The sequence below is a fragment of the Atta colombica genome, unplaced genomic scaffold (genome assembly GCF_001594045.1).
Source record: "Atta colombica isolate Treedump-2 unplaced genomic scaffold, Acol1.0 scaffold126, whole genome shotgun sequence".
NCBI classification, from domain to species: Eukaryota; Metazoa; Arthropoda; class Insecta; order Hymenoptera; family Formicidae; genus Atta; species Atta colombica.
This window is the reverse complement of record NW_017259213.1, coordinates 3895843-3909236: the sequence shown is the minus strand read 5'-3', so window position 1 is coordinate 3909236 and position 13394 is coordinate 3895843. Positions and strand designations below refer to the sequence as shown.

At 34.2% G+C, this 13394-nt stretch overlaps 1 protein-coding gene across 1 annotated transcript in view; it reads right to left on the bottom strand.

Annotated features, from left to right (window-relative positions):
- Positions 1–659: 659 nt before the first annotated feature.
- The window catches only part of LOC108695114 (hemicentin-2), a 168709-nt gene continuing 155974 nt past the window's right edge, over positions 660–13394 (bottom strand). The window contains exon 7 of the mRNA XM_018204873.1: positions 660–1172. Within this exon, the coding sequence (XP_018060362.1) occupies positions 1060–1172 (113 nt within the window). The 3' untranslated portion in view covers positions 660–1059. The remainder of the gene's footprint in view (positions 1173–13394) is intronic.

Here is a 13394-nt window from a genome sequence, read left to right as displayed (position 1 = left end):
TATATTATATAATTTATTCGAAGAGAGCCCCAATCCTTGAGCCGAATGTTATTTCTTTGCAATAAAGGAAGAATTCAATCATATGTTTTCTTGATATCAAATAATCTTCGAATATCTAGATTTTATTATTGCAACTGTTCTAATTCTGATTTGTATCAAATGGTGATTTCTATTTAAAATCACTTGAGCGACACATTTCCAAAAACTATCAAATCTCGGTTTACGCTACTTGGTCATTTTTTTTTAAATTGATAATTTCGGAACCACAACACACAAGTACAAGAATTAAAATTGTAAGGACGATAACACTTGTAAATATAAATAATGTAAATATAAATAATGTAAAAAAAATGTTCTTAAAGGAAAGGCAGTGTTTGTAACAGATATGAGCGACGCATAGACGCATAGATTGTATCACACATGCACACATCTACAAGTCTGTGCTTTTGGAACCCATCTAATCAATTATTTCGATTTCCGAGATACATAGTCTCACCTTGTTAGCGACACGATCGATTCGTTTGCACTGACCGAATTTTCCATCCGACCAGCCTGAAATCTGGTCTGTCGAAAACGGACGATCAGCAGATCGGTGCCCCGGAAGTTGGACAGGCCTTGCCTAACGTAATCCGCCTCGTCGTGGCGTATTCGATCCGGGCAGTATTTACATAATTCGAGTCGCATGCGCGTCGCGTGTAATGACTTGGAGCAGGCAATCGCGCAATCTTCCATGAAAATCTCGCATATCTAAGTAGTCCAGCCGGCGGCAACTTCGACTAAAGTAAATAAAGAATAAGAGGGACGAGTGAGGATGGAAGGGAGGTTGGAAGATGGAATGGAAGACGGGACGTGGTTTGAGGAGGAAAGGAGACCTGCGAGGAATGGATGAGGAGAGGGTATGAGCCTGAGGGATTGCTGGAAAAGATGAAAAAGAAGGAAGGGAAGATGAGCGGACCATAAAGTCCCGGAGGGGAAAAGAGGAGGGGGAAAGGTAATATCCTATCTATCACAAACGGAAGTAATGACGTAATAGTTATGGACATTTTCGAAGTAAAACGCTTATCGCGCTAAAACGACGCCCGCTACGACGAGTACCACTGGTACCAGCACGCCCGCCAGATTCCTCTTCGCTGCCGACGTTTTGCGACGCTGTATCGCTGCCATCTTGTCACCTGAAACGGCAAGAGAGACAGGTGGATCCGTTAGTAAATCGATTGTCGAAATCGATCGACGTTATTCGTCGAGGTGCTCCCGTTATCGAGGTAATCGAGTACATCAATGAGGGGTCGCGACGGGACGTTCCCGTTGGAAACGGTGGCGTGTCTCTTGTAAGTTAAGTCGAGCGTTATTTCCGCCGTGGTGCACCATGTTCGTTGTTGCCGCTGCAACATGTTAAAGCCGAATACGACCGGCGATAAAGCGATTGCACTCTCCATCTCTTTATCTTTCTCTTTAGCTCTCTTTCCCCGCTTCTCGTTCCCCGCTATTCTTTCTTTCTCCTGTTACCATTTTGCCTATTATTTAATAATTGCGTCTTCCGTCACGCGCGCGCTTTCAACCGCTCGCACGAGAGAGCGATCGGAAGGCGACTTACACAAATTACACAGATTAAATCCGCATATGCAAACAGACGCGAATCCACGGCACACGCTTTCACGCTAAACGGCTGGTTTGATTTGAATCCATTATTCATATTGAACGTACCACGCTATGCGCGTATGTATGTTGGACGAACGAAAGTCAAGACGGATCAATGCGAGTCGTACAGCGCAGCGTGGTACAGCGTCTTATTACTCGAATATTCGGAGTTCCAATATTCGGATTAACGGATTTTTATCTCTACAGAAGTCGAATTAAAAATTATATCGCGAGAGGGGGGGGGGAGTAACCACCAGCTAAAATATTGTCTCATAGATTACATGATTTTATATGATTTCATCTGATTTATATGAATATAAAAATAATTTTTTTCACTACATATGAAGTCATTTGATAAAATATATGATTTTATTTAATATTATACAATGATTTTCTCGTGGTTGCATATGTAATTATCGGATTATATATAGAGATTTGATTATATATGAATTTTATAATAATTTCGAGGACTCTGTCTCACAGTTACATTAAGTGATTACCTCCTCGTTATGTCGGCCATACATTGTAATTTCTCAGAAGCCAAATCGATTGATTTCGTTTTTTATAAATTTTTAAACTTTAGTACTAAAGCATTTAGTTTCGTCGATTTTGTGGAATCAGTTTAGCTTTTAAGAGATCTGTATGATAAATAAAAAGGTAAATTTTTATTAATGCGTTCGATTTACGATCTGCTTTTATATTCATAAGATACATATCATACAGAATATTTTTTTAAGTATTGTTTAATATTTTAGAAAGTTTTTTGAGATGATTTATGAAAAAAAATTGATATGAATAAATGATCTCGATTTTCATACATATTATACATATTTTCAGAGATACAAAGTATTAAAAATAATCGTTTCCTTAAAAGCTCTTGAACGAAAAACAGTTCAAAAATAAATTAATTTTTTCAAGATATTGACATTGAATTTGATATAAATAGATATATCTTTAAATTAATCATTCTATTTAATTAATTAATTCTATTTAATTTCTATTTAATTCTATTTAATTCTATTTAATCATTCTATTAATTGTAAATTCAATTCCTTCAAAAGAATCAAGTTAATAATACTATTTATTGCGATTATCTTACTTTTTTTAGATCCGAAAAAAATTTTAAAGAAGAAAGCTTTTTTCGTTTAAAAGTAATAAAAAAAAAACGATAATTTTATGAAATGTTTAAATTTATATCTCTGAAATGAGACTTTTGAGATCATATTTTCACATTTTTCGCACTTTTCTTCATATCATAAAATTTAAAAAATCAACTCCTAAAATATTGAACAGTATTTAAGAAACATCCTGTATAGAGACGATTACATTTTATGCATATATCAGTCTACATATCCATATTGTAATACCGGATTATGTCGATCGTTATAGTCGAACATACCAAAGAATCGAGGAATAAAGAGGAGAAATTGCATTTTCTTCTGCTGCTTATTTCAAATCCCGACTTGTATTGATATCGAACGGTAGTTGATTGTGACGGAGGTCTCCCCTTTTTTTCTTGCATGATGTAAACATCGTTTGCATGGTGAATCGACGTTGTGTAACGAATTTCTTTCACTCGGATTAGCGACTCGCGGAGGATCTGAAATAAATTCTGGCGTAGATTTCCATTATAATTTCCAATTGAAATTGTGGACTTCCACGGACTCGGTCGGCGCGTCTCCCGTTGCATACAAAATTACTTCCCAACGCTCCGACGCGACGCATCGCGTCGTGCAGCGCTGTGTTCCGTGGAACTGCACAGAATGTGCCGTGGATTACTGAGCTAATTACTGTCGTAGTTGCTCACACCGTGCGTCGTAGCTACCCCGCGGAATAATTAATGTTGATAATAGATATATGTCGTATATTATAAATTGTGTTATACAATATCGCGTGCGTCATAGCGTGTGCCGATATTAATAATAATTCGTTGTTACGGAGATTGGAGATAATCAAGGGGTGACAAGTACGTAGTATCGAGGAAACTTTCAATCAATATCACGGTATTATCAGCCTCATTCTTAATGTATGCAATTTAATGAATTGTTTATTTCATCGAGATATTTAATAGTGATTAGTTGTTTAATAATGATAATTGTGAGAAGGAAAATTATATGTTTATTACATATGTGTATGTATTATGATTCAATACTATTTTTGTACAGTAACTTGTAAACATAATAATGACTTTAACCAAGCTCAAAATTCTTTAGATGATAAAAATTCCAAACAAAGCGTAATACATAATTGAGTTATAATTGATCAATTAAATTTACATTAAGCAAGTGTCTTAGACAAGGTCTCAGACCTAAATTAGGTGACCTAAAAGAAATTGGCACGATTAAAATATCAATCTATTCTTATTCAATTATATTTTTTTTCTTCTTTCGAGTAAATAAAAGTCTGAAATGGAGAACGGATTTAATAGAATAGAGAATAGAATAAAATAGAGAAAAAGGATAAGGAAATTCTTACACTCAAAGTATAAGAATTCATTGTTAATTGGAGGAAAGGTAATTTAGCATTTAATGTTTCTACATTTCTCGCAAATCTCTCAACGAAGAAATATTTACTTTATCAAAAACTATTATTTAAGCAAATTGAAATTAGTATACATAATTATAATAGAGAAATAGGAGAATTGTTGAATGGATTCGGTATACATACCTGTACATACCTGTACACAATTACAATATATATATATAGATTTTCTCTTCGTCGCGTTATTTAAAAATTATATATGTATATGTATGTATAGATAAAATTATAAAAATATATATACAATATAAATATTTCTCAAAATAAATGTATTATATTAATAAACCAATTTCATTGCAATGAGAACAAACTAAGTATTTATTTATTGCTGCTGACGGCAAGTCAAAGTATGTTAAAGTAGGTTACAATATGTAAAACACTAATTGTTAGTCATAATATAAAGTATGTCATGGCATGTTTTAAAGTACGCTAGAATAAAACTTTTGTTGACATACATCCAAATAGCCTTCAGTAGCCAACTAGCTGTTCCAGAATTTTAATTTAAAGCAAAAGATTTAGTTGGCAAAATATACTCTAATCCACATATTAGATATTTAAATGTATACTAAAAAAATTACAACAAATCGAGAAAGAATCATTTTAAATTACGGAGAGTCTGTATTATTGAATGAAAATCTGTATTATTGAATGAAAATCAAATAAAATACTTTAATAAATTACTAATTATTGTATAACATGTATGGAAATTATTTAACTTGCAGAGTGTTTTGCTAATTATATTTTTTTCCAAAGTGCTTAGGACATCGATTTCTTTTCGCATGAATCTCTAGTATAAATTCCTTCGATTTAATCAATTTTTTCTCATCTATCGATGCGAGATAACGGCAGAGATGCACACGTTATTTGATTTGCATGCGCGCATTATAAGGGACTTATTCGTTCGCGTCTAATTAACTCACGGCCAATGTTTTGTTTTCAGAGGGCTTGCACCTCTGGACTGAGACTATCGCGATTTCTCCTTTCATGCTGAATAAAGGCGTCCATTGTGTGAATGCAGTGCTTTCATCTATTCGCTGGTTTACAAAAGACGCTTGGTCTTCGCGTTTGTTTCCGAAAATGCATTTTGTACTGCTATTACACAGAGCCTACTATGCGCTTGCGAATCTATGTATTCGGACATTGTAGTTATCGATAACAAAGGAACAAATTTCACGCAAAGTTACTCTTCGCAAATTAAAGTTTACTTCTCGTATGTATGAAAATTATATTTCGTATCAGTTCCACAAAATTAATTTTTACCAACGCTCATTTTTTTCTCTATATTGTAATTAATCTTTTACAGATATGATTAATTTTCGCAGACAAAACACAGTGGAGATAATTAGAAAATCATTCTATTAACAACTGCAAAAGAGAAATTTATCTTCTTGCGAACCATTTGTTTATATGCAAAGCATAGTACAGAAAGGCATCATTTATTGTTTTTTTGTCTCTCAAAACAATAAACGAAATATCTTCGTATTTATGCTTTGCATATAAACAATGGGATTTATGAGAAGATAAATTTCTCTTTTGCAATCGTTAATAGAATGATTTTCTAATTATTTTCACTGTGTTCCACGTGTTGCATGTGTATTCTGCGTTTGTAGAAAATTAATCTAGAGAAAAAATTACGAGAAAAGATTAATATCGAGAAAAAATGCACATTGGTAATAATTAATGTTGTGTAACCGATACAAAATATAATTTTCATACATAAGAAAGTTACGAATTTAATATTAATAAAAAGATTAAAGTAATTTTTATCAATAATAGATTCTCATTAATTAATTCTCATTATTTTCTCATTAATTAATCGTAAATTAATTTAGAGTTAAAAGATCTTTCTGCAAGATGTATATTTTAGATCTAATCTTTAAGAACAAGCGAGACAAGTTCTATTTCGAGGGATAAAAAAATACAATATTTCGCTGAGAGTAGCATCATTTCCCATGCTTGTCTCTAACTTTGGAATAGATTTATATCACTATTGTATGCTATCTTTTATTTCGTATAGAGTTATAGGGTCACTCTCACTGATTAAACTTCCGCGGTTAATTAACCACAGGCCGATATTTGCTTCGGTTTTGCGCCAATCCTAGGAAGACCGTGATGATGTTTCCTCTCAAATAGAAGCATAGTGACCTGCCATTAAACGGAATTATTTCCCATACTCGTCAAACCGCAAATACGAGCCACTCGGCTAGGCTGGTTAACGTCGTAAACATCGTCATGTCTCGCTTGCGGCCGATCGATGTGCTTTTTGCCCTTTTATATTTTCACCCGTATAGCTTACCCTAACAAATTTTATCTTGGCAACGAGAAAAAAAATTGCCGCATGATATTAATACGCCATAATAATATCGGGGCATACATTAAATTGCTTTTTTTAAATGGCTGAAAATCTAAAAATACGGTCTTACGAGAAAAATGTCTCTACGATTTCTTTTATACGCATCGTTTCTTTGCAGAAGAAAGTTGAAACTGTTCCCCAGTACAAATAGAACATTGTAATTTGAATTTTCTGAACATTTTGTGGAGAGGATTCACCGGAGGAAGGTTTTATTTATAACGTAGCTGTCTCATCGGTTATTTTTGCGTGAGTTGTAACTTTGCGACTGAACTGCGTGCTTGACTAACAATGACGAAGAGCTTAACTTATCCACTGGAGCCAATAGTATTGATTGCGGAAACTGAATAGCTCTTGGTCTGTGAATAAGATTCTGCACAAACTTTGTCAATTAAATCGAAGTGCATTCAAACATTTACAGAATTACGTGCATTGTTTTTGAAATTTAATGACTTCCGGCTTATATATTTATAAGAAGCTTTTAATGTCTCGACTTGTTCCAGAACATTCGCAAAATCTATAACGTAAAGTTATAAAATATTTATATAATTAATTTCGCGTGCATTTATATTATTAAGGTATGTACATTTATTATTTAGCGCTAACATTAAACGAAAGAATTTATTTACAAACAGAATACAAATTTTGTATACTATGCATACATTTTATTATATCATTTCATTTTAATTTCTATAGAAATTCTCCAGTTAAACAAATCGCAAAGAAACGATAATTAAAATGTATCGAAATAATTTAGAATATTCACTGAATCGCGTAGCATGTTCATAAAAATAACACGATGCTTCAGATGCATGATTTAGAATCTACGTGAGAATCGTGATTTGGGTCAGAGAGTGCATTTCAGCATTTACGGCCTACGTGCATCGGTTGTAAAGATGCCTTCAAAACCTAATGACAAACAGCTGGTACAACCCGGCGAGGATTTAATGTTCCGATCCCCTCGTAGCGAGAACCGTTTAATAAGAATTCTCACTAGCTCATACATTTTTCATGATAAAACGAAACGGTTCTATCAACTAAAAGGATGAAGATGGATAAATATTATTCATCTAATACGGATTATTATCTCTCTCTTTATAAATTATGCCGCGAGAAAAACACTCTATTTTGCATCTTGCAAGAAACGAGATTTATCTTCGTGGTTGCACCGCGGAATTTTTAGTCTTTCACATTCATCAAGAATGTTTCTGCAAAATTATGTAGTTTTTATTTTTGGAACAACATTTGTAAATCGAGAAGAAATGCACAAGCATCGCTAAAATATATGCATCACTTATAAACACCATTTAAAAAATTCAGAGCAAGAGCAAACTAGCCGCTGGTGAAATTAATTTTATTATATTCGCCGCTATTATGCAAAATGAAGTCGTTATAGCCCAAGCTGCTTTCTACAAATTTATTTCGATGATCCATTTTCCATCCATTTCCATTTTCTCTTTACTATTAATATAACGAACATATTCTTTTAAACACTCTTATACATTTTTCTCTTTTAATAATATTACACTGCCTTATTTCTCGTATATTTCTATGTTTTGCTCTAATTTTCTTTTTTACATTTTAACAGAATTTTTTTTAATAAATTGGATCAAATTATTCGCGTAAATTATCTATGCAATATATGTACTTATAAAGTAAAGTAACACAATTTCGAAAATAGTAATAATTCTGAAACTTTGAAATTAATTTTCGAGGTTCAAGTTTGGTTCTTTCCACTTTAGTACCTACCTCCCCTTTAAGTTTAGTTAAATCTAATCTAATTTTGAAGATATTAAATCTCGAAAATCTTCAAATCTTATTTTATTCAGAATTACTATGTTCGAAATTGTACCACCTTATTCTAAAAAAATACATGTTTACATAAATAATGTAGTTTATAAAATTATTTATATAGTAGTTTATAAAAATAACGTGGTTAAAAATATAAAACAAAAACTGAAATTAAAAAAAGTATTTTATTCAGCATGAATAAGTATATTTTAAATTTTCATGAGTGTTCCTAGTTAAAAAAAAAAACAAATGTATTTATGAACATAAAGTTGCAAATGTTTCGTTGACGAAATAATGAACATAATAGTATTGTAATATCAAATGTTTTATATAAAAATTACAGATGAATCTTTTTTTTGTTTATAAGAGATACGCAAAGTGTCCTCCATTTTTAAAGATTATTATTTCGAGTTTATTCGTGCGCATTATTTCGATAATAAAATATTTGCCACTTAATGTTCGTAGAAACATTTGTTCTTCCTCTTTATCCAGGAAAATGCTCATGAAATTTTTAAACATTTCAAAACGTATGACTCATTCTATAAGTATATGTATATATTATATATAAGAGAACTAATTAGAGTCTAAGGCTGGCCACACACGTTCAAGTAAACTTGCACAAGTGGCTTGCGCAAACATACTTGACAAGTTTATTCTTGAATGTGTGTGGCCGACCTTAGATGACCGTATTTACACACTAAAAACATTTACTAAATTTTAATAAATATTTCTTTGAATAATCCTAGTGGAATATTTACTAAAATATAAACACATATTTATTAAATACAAGAACCATTAGCTTGATTTAATTATAATTTTTTTTCATTTATCTGAACATTTATTCACCGTAAATAAATATTCCGCCAGGACTATTCAAAGGAATATTCAATAAAATTTAATAAACTTTTTTCTCAGTATATAAAAATGAGATGAGTTATTTGCTAGTTTTAGAGCTTATGATAAAGCTGTGGTAAGACTCTCGGCGACAATGTGGATCATTTATACGCGCTATAATTGGCAGAAAAGCGGAAATAAGAGTTTACGAGCGATCTTCGCGATTAGCTGAGAAAAGACAAAAGTTGAAATATACACGCGTTAGATACAAACATTGGTTTACGAGCTGATGACAACTGGAGAAGAGAACCGGGGAATCGCTGCGGGGTTTCGTCGACGCTCAATTCAGCAGTTGAGTTTAACGTGCTGTCGTCTTTACTAAGACGTAGGAAAGATGTGTCCGCCCATCTTTAACAAGATTGCTATCTAGTATCGCCGCGTTAAGCCAATTTACTCTCGGCGTTGCGCAACGTTTAGATAATTTATCGCGACACTGAGTCTTCTATTCTTACTTCCCTCTTCCGGCTTTCGCGTCGCGCGCGAAAGCTCGCGAATTTCTCGGATGTCTCAAGTTCTACAGTATTCATTAACGATTTTGCGACGTTCCTCTGTACGAGTGGGTCAAAATAACTCGAGAGCGGATGGAACAGTGAGTTAACCGGTCCGGGAATAACTAACTGGTAATTACGACGATCTATCATTACAGTTGCGCCGCGTAACATCGGGAAGTGCAATAATCTTGCGGATAATATTTATACACATAATTGTACCTCCAAGTGTCCTGGGTATAACCGAATAATTCATACTTTAGAAGCTGTACTATTATTAATTCGTTACTAACGCACATCCGTCGAGACCTCAGTGACGCTTTTCTCGCAATGGGGTCAAAAATCTCGGTCAAAAGGCAATGTACCCTGTAGTTAGCGAGGATTTCATCTCATTATCACGTGCCCGTAATAATTAATCCTCCATCTCGTGTTGCGAGCGAGAGTGAAATAGATATGTGTCGGTGTCGTGATGTTACGCAACCAAGCCTCACTATGAAACACAGATGTCGAGTGTGTGCGAGTAATTCAACGAAGTTTTTATGTCGGATATGAAAAGAATTTTGTAATCCGAATGGAAGTTATTACCGTACGAAAATTTAAAAAAAATTATCCAATATTGAGCGAAAAAAACAATTTTACTTTTGTTATGTCAAATAAAAGTGAAATTTATTCTCGTTTTCTGAGCTCACTTTGAAATCTCTTCACATTCCTTGTCGCAGATAATATGTGCCTCTTACTGAATTTTCCATTTGACATTATTTTCGACACTACATGTAATATTATTATAAAATATTTCCTAAAATGTAATAATGTTTAAATATTAGATATTAAGTATAATACAATGATCAGTATGATCACATTGTGGAAGCATCGTTACAACATATTTTTTAATAATAATTAATTTATATATTATTATATGATATATGTTTAAAATACATATATAATGTAAGTTATAAACACGCTAGAGATCCTCTAGCAAGTCTAGTCACGATGCAAACATAGCAACAACATTTGATATGACAACTCTTTACAATACATGTATAGTAAATCATATACGGTTGATCCTATATACTCTGTAATATATAGCTATTTCCATCATATTTATCTCATATTTATTTCATCGAAAAGATTACTATGTGATCAGAGTTTTAAATTTACTTAAAGAATCTCTAAGCAAAACTATTAGTGACTTAAATGGAAAGGAAACTGAAAATCGTTCAAAGAACATGTTAATTTTTAAGTCGTTAAATCCTTTGCTGTCCTGTATTGGACTAGACCGTTTATGGTAATCTTTCTCATAATTCTTCAAACATTCTAATCAAAACATTAGATATAATCAATAAATTACATCAAATCTCCATTAATTTCTTTAAATAATAAAATCACTTTGATTTATATTAGACTCGCCGTTTATTATTAGATGTAGAAGAAAATACTCACTTGTGAAAAATAATTTAAACCGCAAAAAGACGAAAATGGCTCTACGGTCTTATATATATTTTAAAATTACAGCAAGAAAGAAAAGGATTTCGTAATAGCTCGTACAAGAATAGGTCATATAAAAAAAAATTCTTGCTAATTATACGGTAAGGGCATCGCACGACTTCGCGAACAGACTCGACAATAGCACGACGTCGCGGCGCCTATGTTGACGACCGGACTTTGGACTTGGCGTTACGTCACCGTTCGTCATTAATATATTGTGGGCCACTTTAACCTGGCCTATCGATATATCATTGCACTCGGAGAGAGTGCCCAGTGTGATATAATCCCGTCGTAAATTTGCTAAACGAGGCAAATAAAAAAAAAAAGTGATGGCAGTACGCTCGCGCGCGGATCTTTCTTCCTGTCTCTCGAATATCAAAATTCATGGTGCGCAACGTTGCGCACGGGCGTCAGATTTGCAACATTCATCGGCGATACGTGTCTCCTCCGAAACGCGGTGCATGCACACTTTTACCGTAATTTACGGCGCGAAGCGTCGCTCCATATGTTCCCGGGGTCGTGAATTACGAGGCTGCGGACCGCGTGGCTGTCTACGTACATACGAACACTTGCACCGATCCCGGTGTGCGTCGGTGCCGCGGTAATGGAGTCCATATCTTCAAAATTTAACCTGAAAGCTTAGTACTTCGCGGAACAGAAGGGACGCTCGTATAGCGGTTTATCACGCACGCGATGGACTCGCCGCTTCTCGCGTGTCGACTCCGCGCGCGTTATCGGTTAAGAGGCTAGAACTATACCGATTTCTCATTCAATCGTCTCGACGGAAACCGCTCTATTTTACTGTGTAAAGCGTCACATAGAATCCTTTTAACGATACATCACTAGTTAATTTAAAGCCAAATGCATTGCAAGATAATTGCTCCTCCATTTACTTTCTCTCTTCCTTCGTCTCTCTCTCTCTCTCTCTCTCTCTCTCTCTCTCTCTCTCTCTCTAGCTCTCTTCCTTCTTCCATTGCTATGTTAGGTTGATATTTTATGTGTTATATGATAAACTTTTTAAACGTTTTAATTGGCTATAAGATAGAAAAAATTTCTTTATCCTGTAACCAATCAATAAGTTTCAAAAGCTTTGTCATACGACACATGAAATATCAGCTGGGCTAATATTTCATTTATCGTACAAATTTTTCAAATATATCGACTATAGAAATAGTTCTCAAATTTCTAGAAATTCTCTATGTTATAATCAATCAAACATTTGAAAAATTTATTGTATGACAAATGGAATATTAGCCTTAGAAACAGTTTTCAAACAGAAACAAGACTTTCCATTCAAGCAATTCCGTTAAATTTAACATACATATCACGAATACATGCCGGTTATCCGACGTAATTAAAACGTAATATTCCATGTTTAATCGCAGCTATGATCGCATGAGATCCACAATTTCTCGGCGACATGCATATATCAAAAGTTCGCAAAAGCGTGGCTCTCGGATCGAGACGTTCTTCTTTCTCTCTCTCTCTCTCTCTCTCTCTCTCTCTCTCTCTCTCTCTTTCTCTCTCCGTATATATATCCGCATAATAAATCTTCCGGCCGACCGAGTTTCTCGTAATCCAATTAAGATTTTCGCGACTCTGTCCTCATCCTTTCACATCAATTACTGCAGCGATCCTGACTTAAAATTGCGGGCGCCGCTAAAGTCATCACGGAGCATCATACGCGCGAGTTTTCCGACGACAACGCGGAGTCGAGGATCGCCTAAGAGCCTTGGGCTTCTTCTCCAGTCGCAAGCCTTTGTTAGAAAGGGGTTAAATCGTGCTATATATATATACATCGAAGGGTGACCGGCGGCGGTGAGTGAAATCGATCGTTGAAGGACCGAGAAGACTCGTTCTCTTTCATGCGCACGCACATCGTGCATGATACGCGCGGTAACGGTGTCTCGTATACTCTACGTACAATCCACGTGTGCAAAACGCGGAAATAACAGAAATACTCGCATCGGAAAAAGGGAACTGTGTGTTGAAGCAGAATCTGGGATGTTGCCGTCAAATAAACGTATTTTTTTATTGGACAAGGACGTTAGGCAATTTTGGGAAATGTTTTGTTTCCACGTCCCCTCGTGGACAATGCGATTTTCATTGTTATAAATCTTTATACTCTGCCTAAAAATATTTATTATTGTATTAGTATAGTTTTCGCGTGTATTTGTTAGATTTAAATTAGATTTTAGTTTTTTTTTTGT